Raw genomic sequence first — 18944 nt, 5'->3', positions numbered from 1 at the left:
ATGTCTACGGTTACCATGGTTACGAGTTCGACACATTTTCCCTCTCGATGAAGACGTGTCGAACCTCGTAGCATACTATACATCCATATCCAGAGCTAGCCCCCCCCCCCCCCATCTCATCCCACCAAAAAAAATCTAATAATCTAATATGAATACAATATTCACAATACGCGATGGTGTAATAAATGACTTTAATAGATAATCTACATGAAAATAGTATGTGTAGAGTTATGACTAGCGAGGCCAGTCTGCGGTTATATCCTAAAGTTATACGTTTTTAATCGTATGAATTATCATATTAACGGAAATGTCATGATGATCTGTAGATTCGACATTGCGGAGTCGGGAAGAAAGCTGATCCCGTTCCTGTTTTGGGTGTACGTATCTTGCAGTGACGTCACAGGGAAACCCTTAAATCTTCAAATTGAATCAATGAATGTACAAATAGTTCCTTTACTCTCGACACGTCTAGCGCACACTTCCAGAGCTGAAATAGTTAATGGCTCGTGCTCTGAAGAGTCTGAGTATCACTTTACAGTGCTTTATTACTTTTTAGACCCCATCTATACGCTGATTTCAAAGTCAGTGATGCTCGATGCTCGATCGATGCTCGAAGTCCAAAGTCTAATAGGGGCCTGTAACCGGACTCAAAGTTCAGCTTACAAATAATGTGGAGGCAGTACTGTGCACTAGATACAGTAGCAGTGGTAACTGTGAGAACGCTTTCCCCGGTAATATCACAGATAACAGCTAACTTTGTCAGGTAATGAGATTTAAATTCGAACTCCTTATGCATATTTAGTTAATTGTTATAAATTATTATTAGTAACAGAGCCATTATGAGGAAAGTAGGGTTTTATCAGCAGTTTTTATACAGAAATCGCCACAGGCACTTTCAACAAGACTTGTAAGTTAACCCACTTGCATAGCATGCACGCATGCACATGCACACACACACACACACACACACACACACACACACACACACACACACAGACACACACACACAGACACACACACATGCATACATACATACATACATACATACATACATACATACATACATACATACATACATACATACATACATACATACATACATACATACATACACACACATACATACATACATACATACATACATACGTATTACAGAGACATAAAGACGGACAGATGAGTGGACTAACTAACAAACACTTCCATATACCGACAATAACATTATAGAAGACACGTCCTACATCCATATATCTTATTGTTTTATTGCCATTGCTTTGTGTTTCAATTTTGTAGGAACCTAAGTAAGATGACTGCATCCATAACAGTCAATCCAAGAATTACCCTTGCTGATCAAAGAGTATCTGTTTGTGTGTCTGATCTACCACCATTAACTCCAGTAACTATACGATCACTTGTGAAGAATGAAAAAAAGGAGCAATTTGAAGCTCATGGTCACTACACTGCAAGTATCGATAGACAAGTGGATGTCACAACACAACCATGTATTGGTGGTTCTTATCAAGGTCAGTCGTCTCAAAATCAATCTATTTTAGCTACTATAGCCATAAATCATACACATGAAGGAGAAATTATGTGATGTAGCTGGAATGTCATTAAACCCAGGAGAATGATGGTTTGTAAATGTGCAGAGAGAGAGAGAGAGAGAGAGAGAGAGAGAGAGAGAGAGAGAGAGAGAGAGAGAGAGAGAGAGAGAGAGGGGGGAGGGGGGGCAGGAGGCACAGAGAGATGAATTTGGAATTTATGATAGATGACATTGTATGTTTTATAATTTGCACTTCATTTGCATACCTGCTGTGATTTATTGTGTGGTATACTAGTATATGCATGTTCATAAACATATCCATTATTGTTAACAAACTGTACATTGTATTACAATTACAACTTAATAATTTTGAAGCAAATTTTCATTCTAAATTGTGAACCCATGAGTCAATGAACATTCATTCTCAGTCTATAAGGACAATACTGTAATATAGGTGGTAATACAATTTCTAGATATAATGTACATATTCAGCTCATGCTATTATTTATAGTTATATATTGTTATACTTCTTTGAGATGGGGGGGGGGGGGGTGACCAATTAATGATACAAAGTGACTTAATTATAAAAATGTTATTCATGTCACAATTATAGGAATAGAGCCAATGGGTTTATTCTGGAGTATGCTGCAGTCACCAGGTCAAAGGTCAGGTTTAAGATTTACAAAAACAGATGTGACTAAACCATCTATCATGGAATTCGCAGTCTATCCAGGCCACCTTGACACACCAGAGTTTCAAGACATATCACCAATCAGTACCGCAGTCATTGAACGCCATTACATGGATAAACACATTGAGAGGATAGCTGTGAGAGAAGGTAGAGTCAGAGGTACTGTCTTAAAACCTAAAGGTAAGTTAATATTTCAAAGAAAACTATTGTGTAAACATGACAGTAGATTTTCAACTTCAAGACATCCATGCACTGCAAGAGAGTGAGAGTGGCATGGACTTGATTCAAAACTCACATCAAACAATTGAATTGTCATGATTGTGGAATGATAGGATATATTGTATGAAATATGTAGAGTATATCATCATGTGTGTAAGAGTCAGTATAATACTTTTCTACTTCTTAGACTTGGTCAGCCTGAAGGATTCTACTTGAGTATTCATTTCACAGAAAGCTGATTGTATCATAGATCTTTGAGTGGAAAATGAAATCACTGATCCTTGGATGAAAACCACTGGAGAGGGGAGGGGTGGCCTTTAACACTCAAAATTGATCCTGGTTTCTTTGTCTTACATACCCCATTCTCCAAGGTACTGGTCCATTTCCTGGTATAGTGGATTTATATGGTACTACTGGCGGACTAATGGAAATGAGAGCGGCCATGTTGGCAAATCATGGCTATGCTGTGATCGCATTAGCATTCTGTGGATATGATGATCTGCCAAAGACTTATCGAGATTTTGATTTTGATTATTTTGAGGTAATCATTGAACTATTTTCACCTTTTATCAGATTATTGGCAACTTGGTTTACTAAGATAGAAACATGAAGAACTGACATCAAATCGCTATCTTCTTTTAGTTTTAACATAGACCAAAAAGAAATTATTTAAAAAACCTCCCTGATCATGGTGATTGTGGTGGTCTTTGTGGTGGTGATGATGATGATGATGATGATGATGATGATGATGATGATGATGATGATGATGATGACAGCAGCGGTGACGGTGGTGGTAGCGACGACAACGATGACAATGACAGCAATGATAATGATAATGAAGATAATTATTCTTTCAACAAATAGGAAGAATCACTTGGAATAGTTCACCTCATGACTTAAAGGTTAAACTGACCAATTTCCTCCTTCTATCTAAGGAGTCCCTGAACTGGTTCCAAAGACAAGTTTATATAAAACCAGGAGGTGTAGCAACAATAGGAATATCAATGGGAGCAGAAATGGCACTTGCAATGGCTGTTTATTTTCCAGACCAGGTAATCCAAATGTGTCCTGTTAGTCAAGATAACAGTTATCAATCACTGATATGTAGAACTAAAATCAACAACTGAATCTAGTATTTTGAATCATGTGAAGAACTTTCAGACGACAGCAAATTACCCCTACATGCTGAAGAATGTAATATTATTATGCAAGTTCTTTTTAATTATATTCTTATTTCATAAGATATACACAGAGGATATACATTGCTTTATCATAATTACATAATTACAGTGAAATACATTGTACTACAAATATTTCATTCTTGTACGCCGATTAGGCACATGATCATTCCTGGTCTGTAAGGTATGCCATGACGGGGCGCCCTCACACAAATAGACCTACCTACTTAAAAACAGACCTCCATGATGCATGAGTACCAGTGTACTCAGGGTATTTGCAATCATGCTTCTGGTGTTTTTAACTGCACTTTACCTTGCTTTGCTATGAACGTATGGCTATAGAGAACATTTGCAAAGACAAATACAAATACCCCAAGTATACCACACCAGCACCAATGCAGCATGGGGGTTCTCTTAACTTATTGCACCATCGGTTTCTGTTATTATAAATTATGATTTGAAGTTGAAATATATGCAACTTCATCAGCATTTGACACAAAATTTCAATGCTCACAATATTAGCTTTAAAATACATGTCAGAATATATTGAACCAAATTATGGGTTGTCAATGGCTGAACAGTTTAATGCTCATAGTCATACACCTCTTACCACTGCAGTCTGGGTTCAACCTGGTGTCGGCTGGGTTTGATTAAAAATTAACCAGGTCTGCATGTAATAAGTGCAATGCTCAGTTTGACTGTGCCAAACAAAGCAGATTTTCTCCAGGTACTCTGGTTTCCTCCAACTTTCAACTCTAGGGCACTGCTAAGTGGCAATTTCAGAATGTATTTGGACTGATAAAATAATTATTATTAAATACCTTATATAATCTCTATCTACAGTTACTGTAATAATCTCAACCCTCCCCCTCACACACACACACACACACACACACACACACACACACACACACACACACACACACACACACACACACACACACACACACACCACCACCACCACCACCACCAATTTAATGTTTCCTATTTTTCATCACCAGGTTAAAGCAGTGGCAAGTCTTAATGGCTCCCATATGCATACATACAGTGCAAGGATGTTTAGGGGCCAGTTGCTTCCTTTTACAGAGTAAGCACTCCTAATCTGTATACCGTCTTAATTAATCTAAACTATAGGACTGCTCTAGTGTAAAACTTTGCTTCAGTAAGAAGTATAATCTTGCAAAAAACAAAAAAATATTTTCATGATATTAAACCACATAATGACTGAATTTCAAAGGTTATAAGGAATAAGACTTAGTTCATATTTTTAGAGTTGAGTTTTTGATCTATCAACGTCTGAATGCTTTGCAATAGAATGACATATTCCATAGTTACAGCTGAGCCCTAGGTGGCGGTATAACCAGCCGGTTACAGATGTTAGGTAGTTGACCATAACACATGATGAATACTATCTATCTGATAAACAGCATCTTTGTAAAAAAAAATGAGTACTTTGCATGATTGCATCCATAAACCCTATACGAAACGATCTATTATGATGATTACATGCACCTGTATACTAGTCAACTCATACTGATATATGTTGGTAACTGTTGTCTAAAATCATTTTTCATTCTCTAGCTGTTCATACGATAGATTTCTTTCTAAAGATGATGGCACTTATGCATGTTTGGAATTGTTAGAAGAACCAAATGAAAAAGCCATCTTTGATGTAAGTTTACTGTTTTAATCTTAAATTTCCTTTCATGATTTTTACTATTTTGCTACCGTGTACTGTACATACAAAAGAAAATTTTCACGAAAATATAATTTAATCAAATCTTTTTGATTCACAAATTTCGATATTTGTCTTTCTGATGTCAGCCAAAAATTAAGTTGTTTGTGAAGTTTCAGCAGAATAAGAACTTAGATATTAAAGTATAACGAGATATGTACAGAATAGACTTTAAGTGTCCACTTAGTAGAAACATTACACGTTAACATTTACATGACAACTACAATTGGAAAATATTAAATTCCCTAGCATTTCTTAAGTTAGGTACTAATCAACATCTCACAGACAGAAATTAATTCTGGTGTTATCATTTTATTGGATTCTACGGCCATATTAAATTCTAGAATGACTTAAATTTGATGTCATTTTGATGTCTATTTCACAAATTTGTAGAGCGGCTCTTGATTGTTTTTAATGATTTTTAATGAATGAGTTTTACTTTTCTTGGACAAAGTAACTTTCAGCAAAAGTTTAAGGTTTTTGTTTCTGAAGCACATACTATGCTCATGAAAAAAAAATATTTGCACTGCAAACTATCGTTTTCATATGATCATTTTCAGCTTAAAAAAATGAAAGCGCAATTGCTACTGATGGTTGGTGAAGATGACTTGAATTGGAAGAGTTCATTTTATGCCCAAGAAACTGTGAAAAGACTTAAATCTTACAACAAAACTAATTACAAGTTACTCAGTTACCCAGATGTTGGTCACCTGCTTGAACCGGCATACACACCATTTTGTAAATCATCATATCACAGTCTGGGTAAGTTTGGTTTTGCCAGCAAAAACACCACTAGACTGGTGTTGACAGCAATGATGCAGCCATTTTTCATTTTTTAAAAAGTATTTAATTGTTTTGTCATTGTCTGAGTGTGTGGTTATACCCAGATTGATTATTGCAAGAATTCTTTTTTTTATCATATTTGTATTCTATGAAATATGATAAAAATATAAAAATATAAAAATATGATAAAAATGAAAAATGAAAAATGAAAAGATGAGTATAAAACCGTGGAATAGGTTTTCCAGCAACAATAAGAGAGGGAACCTATTTATATTCCTGATGATTCTATCTCATGTATTGGCGATGTCTTGCTTTATTACAGGGACTTCTCTAGCCTGGGGAGGGAAAGCCAAACCACACGCCGATGCTCAACAAGAATGCTGGAAGGAGATATTACAGTGGTTTCATCGACATTTACAAACTGAGAACAGTAAACTCTGATAATATGAAACTCAATGATGAAGACATGTTTTGTGATTTTTGAAAGACAACACTGAAAAAGTGTGACTTTGAACAAATTTCACTGAAGGTCTCTAAGACAAAAGTCTTCTCAAATTCAAGTTCATGTACCCCTAGTTTGGAAAAATTAGATTTTTGTACTCTGTTGTGTACTTATGAAATCATTTGTTAACATACTGGTTACATTTCTAGTTGTGTGTTGTGTACTTGATATCGTAGTTGCTAATTATGTCACTAAGAATTACAATAAGGTAATGAAATTCCCAACCTCTGCTGCAACTTTTGTGACCAGATTTAAACTGAATGCCTCCCGTAAGGGAATCACTAATTATGCAAATAACTCATTAAACTAAAAAAAAAAACTATGGTAACAGGCTTTGTGTTTTGGACAAGCGTGCTTTCTTAGGTTAATGTATGTGCCAAATTATATGGAATTTGAAGAGTGCATGATACTGGTTAATTACTGAATATCGTTCATTATTCAAAATACTCATTAAAGGTAAAAGTAGGAACAAACTTCATAGGACAGGTGCGTATTATTATGGTTGATATATGTACCGTCATATGCGAAATTTGAAGCTTGCATTTTTAAGATATAACATAGTTACCTAAAATCATTAATTATGCAAATTTTTCATTAAAACTGACTGCAAGCTATATCAAATATTTTATAGTACATATCCGCTTTGGTATGGTTAACGTATGTACTAAATTATATTGAAATTCGAGTTTGCAGTGTTAAGATATAGCCTAAATACCGAAAATAATTAATTATGCAAATTATTCACTAAATCTTCAAACGAAATCAACAGCTTTTATAGGAGATATGCACTCTGTTATGTTTAACGTATGTACTAAATTGTATTGAAATTGAAGTATGCAGTCTTAAGTTATAGCCTAATTACCGAAAATCATTAATTATGCAAATTATTCATTAACACTGAAAGGTACATCAACAAGCTTTACAGGACATATGCGATTGTTATGGTTAACGTGTGTACTGAATTATATTGAAATTGAAGTATGTATTCTTATGATATAGCCTAATTACCGATAATCATTAATTATGCAAATTATTCCTTAACACTGTAAGGTACATCAACAAACTTGATAGGACATATGTACTAAATTATTTTGAATATGAAGTATGCATTCTTAAGATATAGCCTAATTACCAAAAATAATTAATTATGCAAATTATTCGTTAACTCTGTAAGGTACATCAACAAATTTTATAGGACAAATGTATGTTGTTATGTTTAACGAATATACTAATTTATATTGAAATTGAGGTATGCAGTCTTAAGATATTCCTTAATTAGTTGATTTCATTAATATGCAAATTTCTCTAATTAAACATTAACAGATCTGGCTCAAAACCTAATCAGGTCTAGCCATTACCCTAAAGATTATACATTCCAAATTTCATTACAATTGAGCCAGCCGATTTTTAGAAAATGATGACATAGACACACACACAGACAGACAGACAGACAGACACACAGACAGACATTCCCCGATTAATACCTCCCATACCCTTACGGGGAGGTAAAAATGACATTTTTATAATTTCAAAATTGGTTTTTGAACCTGGGAATTACTAGATTGGTAAGATACTTAAATAGAAGATCATCATCTGAATGCCTTGTCAATGTTACATTCATCATCGGAATGCTTTGTCAGTATGTTACAATCATCATCTGAATGCATTGTCAATATTACAATCATTATCTGAATGCATTGTCAATGTTACAATCAGTATCTGAATGCATTGTCAATATTACAATCATCATCTGAATGCCTTGTCAATATGTTACAATCATTTGAATGCCTTGTCAATATTACAATCATTATCTGAATGCATTGTCAATGTTACATTGATCATCTGAATGCATTGTCAATGTTACAATCATCTGAATGCCTTGTCAATGTTACATTGATCATCTGAATGCCTTGTCAATGTTACAATCATCATCTGAATGCCTTGTCAATGTTACAATCATTATCTGAATGCATTGTCAATGTTACAATCATCTGAATGCCTTGTCAATGTTACAATCATTATCTGAATGCATTGTCAATGTTACAATCATCATCTGAATGCAGTCAATGTTACAATCATCTGAATGCCTTGTCAATGTTACATTGATCATCTGAATGCCTTGTCAATATGTTACAATCATTTGAATGCCTTGTCAATGTTACATTCATTATCTGAATGCATTGTCAATGTTACAACCATCTGAATGCCTTGTCAATGTTACATTGATCATCTGAATGCCTTGTCAATATGTTACAATCATTTGAATGCCTTGTCAATGTTACATTCATTATCTGAATGCATTGTCAATGTTACAATCATCTGAATGCCTTGTCAATGTTACATTGATCATCTGAATGCCTTGTCAATATGTTACAATCATTTGAATGCCTTGTCAATGTTACATTCATTATCTGAATGCATTGTAATGTTACAACCATCTGAATGCCTTGTCAATGTTACAATCATCATCTGAAGGCCTTGTCAATATGTTACAATCATCATCTGAATGCCTTGTCAATGTTACAATCATCATCTGAATGCCTTGTCAATGTTACAATCATTATCTGAATGCATTGCCAATGTTGCAATCATCTGAATGCCTTGTCAATGTTACAATCATCATCTGAATGCCTTTTCAATATGTTACAGTTAAAACATGTCTTGGCTTCATGTTAACATTTCTCTTCACAGAATCCCACTGTACGTGCAAGTAAAACAAATCAACCTGACGAACCAGTCCCTTACAGCTTTCTATCTTTTAAGTTGTTTATTAAGTCACATCAAAGTGATGTAATTTGTGCAAACATAACCAATAACCCGGTACTTTTGTTGTAAATCAGATCTGTTTATTTCATTTTATTAAAATAAAGTTTAATTGACATTAAAGCTTCAAAGGCAATATGTAAAACATAATATTTTGTTCATGAAATTTGGATTCAAATTTAAAATACAGTATTATACATAATCTGTCCTCATCAAAATACACATCAATAAATAACCTTGCTAAATTAAACAATACTATTACACAGAAAAGTATGATATGATGCAGACATGGATATATATATATCACCCCGTTCCTTATGAGAGTGGGAGGCGTTCTGGATTCAGATCAAACTATCACTTTGAGGATTCATAAATGACATGGAAGACTTCAAGGTGATGTTGTGCAGTCAACATGTGATATTTGACTAAAATTAATCGTTATATGACAATTAAAATGACCATGATCTATCATGATATATAATCATTATTATATATTTCTTATATATTCATTCAAAAGAATTTGGAATGTAGAAAGAGCAAAGGTTCCTACTCCCTTGCTTGTGGTGGAGGGGGGAGGGATGCCATGGGAGGGATTGGCTACAGATCATACTTGCTTTGAGGAGTCATAAATAACATGGAAGATTTCAAGGTGACAAGTTAAAAGGTCCTGCTTTGTATTGGACACTATTTTGCTAAGTGAATAACATTGTCTGTAAAAATGCTGTGGTGTATTCTTAGGAAATTTGTGTGGATATCTTTTTTGAACTACAAGTACTTTATCATAATTTGAATTGATCATGGTGACCAAAATAATTTGTTATAATTATTTATTGGATGTCAATAACTGTCGAGTTATGAGATATTTAATTTCATTGCAGAGATAATTCCATCATTTTTTGTAACAATTTGACGTCGATATCAGTGACAATATTGACTGTTTTTGTCTTCTTTAAGAGATCACACCAATCAACAACCATCATGCCTCTACTATATTCCCCAGTCAACTCCACTGTTGCGTAGTGCTGCTTCATCTTGGTGACCACTTGTTTGTCAATAGCCACTGCCATGGCTACAGGGTCACATGCTACCCATCCATTTGTACAATCAACTTCATTCTGGGCCTGTAATATTAAGAAATTAAGTTAATCATGTAATAAAACTTGCTCGATATGACCTCTTCATTCACCCTATCACCAGCCGTGCCATTTCTGCAATTTGACACTCATCTTACGACTTATGTCAAGATGTAGAAATAGCACTCATGACAATACAACAAACAAAGTGCTGATATTCAGGGCTCGAAATACCCGGGTGCACCGTGCTACTATGCACGTTAATTTTGCCCAGTGCAGCTAGATTTCAAAACAAAGGTGCACCACGTGCATGTTGGCTATCGTGGAAAAAACCTCATACATTTCTTCGGATTGACTACAAATATCTCTAAATAAGTGCTTTAGATGAACAAACTTTGGATTTTGATAGTAATAAAATGATTATATCGATATTGGTCGATCGATCGCCTTGTCGTAAATGCGGAAGTAAAAAACCGCATACAACCTCATTACCTCTCAAGACTTGAAATAACGTAAAATGCGAGATACATGTATTAAATCGGCAATTTTCGGTCGGTGCACTTGATCGACTCGTGCGTATACGTTATACATTACACATACTTGACCAATCACTGATAGGACCCCCCACGATCTAGCGATCGGCTAAATGTATTCTCTTTGTGTTCTTTCGTCAAAAATACGTCAAGCGGTCACATGTAAATGTGTTTATTTTTGGGAATTTTACAAACTTTGATGATGTCAAAACAGCGGACCCTTCTCGACCTTGGCATCATGCGATCGTCTGACGAAATTCGATCGAGGAAGTGTCCCGAAAAAGGCGGTTCAAGTACAGGTACTAGTAGTAATAATGAAGTGATTTCTACGACGAGTACAGCCGTCGACATCGCAAGAAAGTGGTAACGTGAGTGATAAAATATATGATGACACTGGACAACAACCACTAAAGAAAAAAAAGGTCTATCGGTTTCAAAAAATCTTGGCAAAAAGATAAACCATAGCTAGTTTTAGATGAAGAAAAAAAAATGTATGTTTTGCAGCGTTTGTCAACAGTTTGATAAAAATGCGAAGCCAAACAAGTTTCGTAGTCCAGGCTGCAGATCGTTTCGTTTGCACATAATAACAAGTCATGAAATAACGGATAACCATGTACAAGCTACGGCTTCGAAGCAAGCAATGGAAAGTACACCAAATGATCGACCAATTGAACAATGTATAATCCGCATGGAGAGAACAGAAATTGAGCAGATGAGAGTTTTGTTTCGTATTGCATTCTACTTGGCGAAAGCTGGTCGTCCATTCACCGATTTCCCTGGATAAATTCAGTTGTTAGTGGCCATTAATAAAGTACCCATCACTGAAACTTATACCAGTGATAAGCAGGCAAGGTGTTTCATCGATTACATTTATGAAAGTAAACGGTTAGAACTAGTAAAAGAAATAAATGATTCTGAGTTTTTTGCCATATTGTCAGATGGAAGTACTGACACTAGTGTTATTGATGAAGAGATAGTATATGTTAATTACATCAAGAATGGAAGACCTACATATACGTTTGTCACATTCAAACCACTTATTAAAGCTGATGCTCAGTCTATTACTGGTGCTCTGATAGAAGCAATGGAAAATTGTACTGCTGATTCCATGCAGCACATCAGTATGTGAAAGGGGTTTTTCCCTTATGTCAGCCATTAAGAATGACTGGAGAAGTTGTCTAAAACCAGAAACTCTAACATCATTGATGACAGTCAATCTGAGTAATGACACCACAGAGACATTTGATCCAGACAATGCAATTGAACTGTGGTTAAACGATGGTAAATCCAGACGACCTAAAACAAGGTCATATGGACCTAGACCACAACTACAAGAGACAACCTAGGATGATAATGATGATGAACTTCCATACATAATGGACAAAGTGTAACTGAGATATAGTGTGCACACTGTGTGCAGGTATATTTCAAAGTGAAGGTGCACACTGTGCACATGGAAAAAACATTCTATTTCGAGCCCTGATATTGAGTAATAACCTTGTAAAATAGTACATATATTTCAAACCATGCAGAGTGAAACACTCAGTTGTCAGGGGATTTACTAGTAATTTACATCAACATAAGTAGTTGCATAATTTCCATGGATATTTCTCTTTTCACTTATACTAGAGATGCAAACAAAGTGTAAAAAAAATACTTTTAATGAGAATGCAGTAACAGAAAAAGAGACATTGGTGAGAAATTCGGAAACTTAAAATCTCTAAAACAGTCTCTGAGTATGTCTCTCTGTTCCAAACCTAAATACAGGGTGGCATTTATACTTAAGCAGAAGTACTGGTGTTTCTTCCCATTAGTCTTTTAAAAAAAACACTACATAATTTAGTAGAATGTGTATTTCTGCTATCATGATTGTGTTATTGCAAGGAGTGTATGATTCAGACACCAAGTTCTGAAATCACTTCATTAAAAATTTTGATACAAAAAAAAAATAAAATATGAAATCATGTTAAATCCTATCACTGCAACCAGTGTATCACCAGTCTATTTGGTTGAATTATTTAGCCCTCCAAGATGTATGCCATAGCACATGCACACAAAAAACATGTCCTGTATTCACCATGCATTGGGTTTCCCGAGCTTCAATGTAAAGAGGTACAGTGTACAGTGTAACACCTATTCTACATCATGAGAAGGTGCGCCCCCAACATACAAATCTGGTAAACTTTTGTTTGCTAGATACACTTGTTACATATTTGTCTATTATTTATTATTTACATTTATTCTCTTAATTTTTACTTGTCATTCATCTTGAACAATTTACTTCAAAACAACCTACAATGAAATTCACATGACCAGTGTGAAAGGAATAAACACAACTTTGATTTTCAAGATAATTGATAAGACCCCTGTATATAAACAATTACACTCTTTAAAAAGTTCAATTCAAACAATCAACGGTCGTAAAATACAAGCCACCAATATCTAGACTGACTGTTACGAAGCACACTATTTTTATAGAAAATGTTGCAATACAATGGATTGAACCTTAGACTGAGATTGAACACAAGAAATCTATTTTACAACCTCCTGTTATCAGATACCACACTTGGTGTTGATTGGTTGAATTGAACTTTCCAAACAGTGTAATTGTTTATATACAGGGGTCTTATCAATATTGAGTTTATCTTGAAAATCACAGTTGTGTCTATTCATTTCACGCTGGTCATTTGAATTTCATTGTAACTCTAGAAGTCTGCAAAGCCAATGCCGCAGTGTGAGTATGAATGTGAACAGATTTGAGCAGGACACAATAATATGATGAAAAATGACTTGAAGACATAGTAGTAGTAGTGCAAAGCATAGACTGTCTATGTGCAAAGTCACTTACTCTTTCAGTTTCATAGTACTTCATCCCAAATTGACATATTTTCTTCATAAAGACACCCTTTTCTGTTGGTGTTTCCATCCACTTTTTGAACCATTCCTGTCACATGCAAACATAGATTTCAGTGATACCGAGTACAACAGTAGTGATGTCTATGTGGGGATAGATCAAGTAATTATTCATTTTATTGTATGAGTAGTAGGGCAATCCTTGAACACACTGAATTATATATTAATTTGTGATATTGGTGATATCTTTAGCAGCAGGTGATTGTAAAAAGTAGTGTGTGATGGGGATATCAACTTTGACTCCTCTAATGGTTCGTCAAAATTACTAGTTAAGTAATCAACTTTAATATTGACTTATACAGCATAGCCTATGTAAATTGTAAGTCCATCAAAGGGGAGTTAAAATATAGTTGGCACTATCATAAAAGCCTTGCTTTTTTACGAAATGCACCTTTCATATCATATACTGTTCAAGGTAGTGAAATAAAGAATAAGTGTTATACATATGTCCTTAACCCTATAGTGTCTGACATTTGCACCAAGTTTGCTTGAAATTTGAGTCGTGGGTTTCAAAGATATGGCTTAGTGTATAGATAGATGGACACGCACACTTGGTTCATTCGTACTGCCACTTCCAGTTCTAGCCCATTGGTGGCTAAAAATGATGTCATAATTGACTTATCAAAAGACAAAATCTTTCACTGGTGGCTATCTTTGACTGAAAATCATAAATGGACTCACCCAATCAAGTGGATAATTACAAGTGGTTTCCCAACTCAATACATACACTGGACAGGTAAAATCATTTAGAACTACGTGGGCTGCCTCTGAGTCTATATAAAAGTTAAATTCAGCACATACACGTACGTTTCCTCGACCTAAAAAACAAAAACACAAACAAAAAGATCTATTAAAGCATATTCGTATTGTGAAATTTTACAGAAACAGATATGTAATGGATATGTAAAAAAGGTTGCAGTTATGTCAAAAATTGCAAGATTTACCCTGTTATCTGTTTTGAAACAATAGCAGTAACACTGAGAAGTCATTTCTGTGATCATTGGTATTATTTTCTAAACTCTGTGCCTACCAGAGCACATCTACATCTCATGACTGATCCACTATCATAACAAAAAAGATCATTCAAACAGGCCCAAGGGGAAAAAAAAGACTGGCAACTCAATTATTTAGATATTACTGGGCCCAGATATTCTCATGATCACCAGAGGGAATTTAAAACTATGCTACTGAATAGTCAGACCTCCCTTTGAGGATATATCTGTTCCTCAGTACAATTGCAGCTATTATGGTATCACAGAATAGGAAAATTTACTAAATTTAATGCTATCATTTAACATCTGAACTTTATCAAAGTTTATGATTGGGTGAGTCAGTTCATTTGAATGCTACTTAGTACTGGTACATGCAGTAACTTTTGTCTAGATAAAAGTCAGATTATATCTCAATCAATCTGATTAAAATCTGATGTTGTGTACTCGGTGCGATTTCTTTTCAACTCATACGTTTATTGTTGTTTGTTCTATTGTGAGCGCCAGATACCTATAACTGACAAAATGCCATAGGTTTACTTGGACCAAATCTCATCCTTACGAGTAGCAAACCAGAATCTGTCTTACTATATAACTCTCAACGTTCGGAATTGAAAGAAAGAGAACCAACAAACAATAACGATAACATCGTTGTCTGTGCTTGAGCTCTTTTCGAACAGAGCATTCTGCAGTACTGTACTGGTATGTTTTGGTCCATTACACGTTCTCATTCATTGAGTTAATTCACTCAACAATCTTGTGTGGCTCGAGAACACCTATAGTATTGTGTTAGATGTAGGTATCAGGCACTCACAAAAGAACAAACAACAATAAACATTGAAACAAGAGCTAAATTGAAATCGCCCAAATACACATCGGATTTTAATTTTACCTATTTACTGCCCTAATAACAAAAACAGTGAATTGACAAATATCAAACCAAGAACAAAAATAGTGAGTACACAAACATCATTCATAATTCAAATTATTACCTTCAATATTTCCTCCCATTATACTGATATCTTTTACATTGTTGGCAAACTCAGGATCTAGTCTAGCTGCTAGGGCTAAGTTTGTCAATGGACCTAATGCAGCAATTGTGATTTTGTTAGGATATTTCTGAACTAGTTCCACCATCTTCAATACTGCATTGCCAGGAGATACGTGACTTTCATCTGAAGCATTGTCATCGGCAACATCACCAAGGCCATCCATACCATGGAAATGAGTTGAGCGCATCTCTTCTCTGGTCAAAATCGCCGATTCAGCACCTTTGTAGACTGGAACCTGAAAACAGAAGATGAATTCAAATCACATACTCATGGGTTCACACTATTGCGTTATTTGAATACTCAAAACACAAAAAGAGACAGCTAGTATACTTTGAATTCTGTTGGTCTTATTATGGTATTACATTCCACCTGAAAATATGGGATTGATACACCTTGGTTTAAATAACTGCCGTATGGACTGAGAACCCTACATTCTGGTTATCCACTTTGAAGACTTAAATGTTGGAAAAGTGCCATACCCTTCACAGAACTGAGGAAATAAGTAATTGTTGCTGTGGATGCCATACAAAGTTGGCATACCTAGTACAAGAAGCAATATACCACATATGCATGTAAAACAACTTCATGAATGCTACCTACAAATATCATGAAATGCTGAGAAAGAAGGACTACCTGTATACATTATTATATTATACCAGTATATTGATGGTGGAAATCGAGGGATCTGATTGGTCTAGACATCGAACTAGCGCGTCTAAAACGAGTGATAATGCACTGCTGGTACGATAATGCACTGCTGGCACGCGTCCAAATTTTGTTCGTCTGCACGAGCGTTGAGTTGTAGTCCGCCGTGATACTGATAGTGAACTCTTCGAATTGTCAGAGGAGGATTTTCTCTCAATGAGACAATATTTTATGAGAAATTATGAAGGAAATTTCGAAAGCAACCCAGTCATCGCGTATTTGTTCAAATCATCGCCTACTACATGTACTAAGGTCAAGGCGCTAGGCATGCACGTCCCAGCCTCGGCGCGGCTGGAGTGGAAACATTGGTGAGCTGTCCTGTCCTGTCATAAAAATGAAGCAAGTGAAAGAGGTTACACTGGCCGACTTACCATTAATCTAAATAGAAATTTGTCTGGGATCCTGTCCTAGATTATCAGTCATCAATCCGAGAGGGAAATCCTCAAACCCGAAAATCTACTGATGTAACTTCCAGTAATATAAATACATTGTAAATATCAACCTGTCTATCATTTCACTGAGTCGCCAATTCGGCCGGGAACGATCGAAGCACGCTGTATTCAATAAACCACTTCAAGTTTATACCTTGAGTCAAACAGGTTGTTTATTCATCACTGTGCACTTTTAATGAGCCGATCAATGAACAGATTATCCCTAGAAACGACGAGCAGATAAATAAATCCAGTCGCTGCACGACGTTCACATTGAGGCCAAGATCAGCTGTCTTGAAAAGCAGCGTATTGTTATGCAAATTAGACAGAGGCGCATATGAAACGAGAAAACGTTAGTTCTTATCTTGTTTCCGATATTTTCAATATACTGGTATAATATAATAGCGATAAACCACTCCCTGGGGAAGGTATACCACTCGGTTTTGACCAGTGAACTCAATATATGCACTCGCTATCGCTCGTGCATATATTTCGTTCACTGGTCAAAACCTCTTGGTATACCATCCCCAGGGGGTGGTTTATTGCTTAATTATAAACCAAGATAGACTCACTTGACCCAGTTTACCACAGACTTTGAGTATTCTCAACACATTGAGAACGACTTGGTTGACACTGACGTTACCTGCTACACAGGTTATGGCTAGTATCTCAACGTTAGGTTGGGATAATGCCATCATGATGGCTTGGGCATCATCAATGCCTGCATCACAATCAATGATCATCAAAGTCTTGTCTGACATTTGTGTAAGTTTTTCTCTCCTCACAAATCACAAACACTAGAAGATACAAAAGACATTAATATGATCATTAATAGATGTGGCTCAGTAAACATCAACTCCACACAAGGTAAATATAGAATTCAAATACCTTTTCAGGTATCTACCATACAACAGTTTTCAAGTAACTGAGGACAGCCAGATATAGTTGTATGTTTCTGATGACCCAGCTGACCTTGTTTTTTTGGAATTTGACCCCAAATGATGCCCTCTATGGTCAGATTAGAAAAATATTACAATGTCACTGATTGTAAGATGCACAAGCAGGACCTTTGATAAATAAAATTATTTACAGTATCCTTCAGACTGGAAATGGAAGAGAATGAAAGTGGTCACTCACAAACAACCGAAATTAAAATAGGCCATAAAATACTGATGCAACAAGCTGCTTCGTTTCTTCTTATAGAATACATTGAAATTATTGCAAGTAAATCATGTATAAAGTTAGAAAACATTAAACTTAAATTTAAACAAATGGTCACACTTTTCTGGAAATAAGAAGTATTTACATCTACATGTATGAAATAATACAATAGTGGTCTCTACTATAATATGAGAAAGTTCAACCCCGGCTTTGAAAGATCTTGGAATAGATACGTGTGTTGGGAAGAAAGATATCATGTGTAAACTGCTAGCAGAACAAACAATGTTAGTCAAAGTTCAATGTATGCAAAGATCCTCTACTACAGAGTAATAGATCAATCCGAAACAATATAAACGAATTTCTTCATAATAATTCTCCAACCAAATTCTCCGTAACCATGGAAGTAGAACCCCATGATAAAAGTATACAATCACAACATGATCTTTAGTAACACTAACTATGACAAAACAAGAACTCAGTCTATGTACTTCAATCAAATAATACTATAGATGGAATATTGACGAGAAAATGCCTCTCATCTACCGTACCAAACAAGCCCGTCAGACAAGACGAGGCTAGGTGCGTGACCTCGTTGGTCCTTAGTTAGAGTCCAGAGACATATTATGTCAACGTACATTTTCCCATACAAGTCTAACAGCATACAGCATGCCTCCCA

General features: G+C 35.4%; 2 protein-coding genes across 2 annotated transcripts; one reads left to right on the top strand and one right to left on the bottom strand.

Annotated features, from left to right (window-relative positions):
* Positions 1-576: 576 nt before the first annotated feature.
* LOC144453255 (acyl-coenzyme A thioesterase 1-like) lies at positions 577-6587 on the top strand. Its single transcript, XM_078144528.1, has 9 exons — positions 577-763; positions 1291-1520; positions 2154-2411; positions 2822-2991; positions 3386-3502; positions 4630-4715; positions 5210-5300; positions 5924-6125; positions 6469-6587. The coding sequence occupies exons 1-9, from the start codon at positions 669-671 to the stop codon at positions 6585-6587; spliced, it is 1368 nt and encodes a 455-aa protein (XP_078000654.1). The 5' UTR covers positions 577-668.
* A 3693-nt stretch (positions 6588-10280) lies between these two features.
* On the bottom strand, positions 10281-18937 carry LOC144453262 (inosine-uridine preferring nucleoside hydrolase-like). Its single transcript, XM_078144535.1, has 6 exons — positions 18904-18937; positions 17680-17904; positions 15912-16206; positions 14612-14748; positions 13866-13961; positions 10281-10532 (listed from the first exon to the last, which is right to left on the bottom strand). Exons 2-6 carry the CDS (start codon positions 17866-17868, stop codon positions 10281-10283), a joined length of 969 nt encoding a protein of 322 aa, XP_078000661.1. The 5' UTR covers positions 17869-17904; positions 18904-18937.
* Between the last annotated feature and the right edge of the window lie 7 nt (positions 18938-18944).

The sequence above is a fragment of the Glandiceps talaboti genome (genome assembly GCF_964340395.1).
Source record: "Glandiceps talaboti chromosome 2 unlocalized genomic scaffold, keGlaTala1.1 keGlaTala1_2_unloc_1, whole genome shotgun sequence".
Taxonomy (NCBI): Eukaryota; Metazoa; Hemichordata; class Enteropneusta; family Spengelidae; genus Glandiceps; species Glandiceps talaboti.
This window is presented reverse-complemented; position numbering and strand designations above follow the sequence as displayed.

Coding starts and splice junctions, on each gene's coding strand:
- LOC144453255 (XM_078144528.1), top strand. CDS start 669: ATGTGGAGGCAGTACTGTGCACTAGATACAGTAGCAGTGGTAACTGTG. Junction 764..1,290: donor ATAACAGCTAACTTTGTCAG/GTAATGAGATTT, acceptor TCAATTTTGTAG/GAACCTAAGTAAGATGACTG. Junction 1,521..2,153: donor TATTGGTGGTTCTTATCAAG/GTCAGTCGTCTC, acceptor TCACAATTATAG/GAATAGAGCCAATGGGTTTA.
- LOC144453262 (XM_078144535.1), bottom strand. CDS start 17,868: ATGTCAGACAAGACTTTGATGATCATTGATTGTGATGCAGGCATTGAT. Junction 16,207..17,679: donor TCTGTGGTAAACTGGGTCAA/GTGAGTCTATCT, acceptor TTCTGTTTTCAG/GTTCCAGTCTACAAAGGTGC. Junction 13,962..14,611: donor GTAATTATCCACTTGATTGG/GTGAGTCCATTT, acceptor TGCATGTGACAG/GAATGGTTCAAAAAGTGGAT.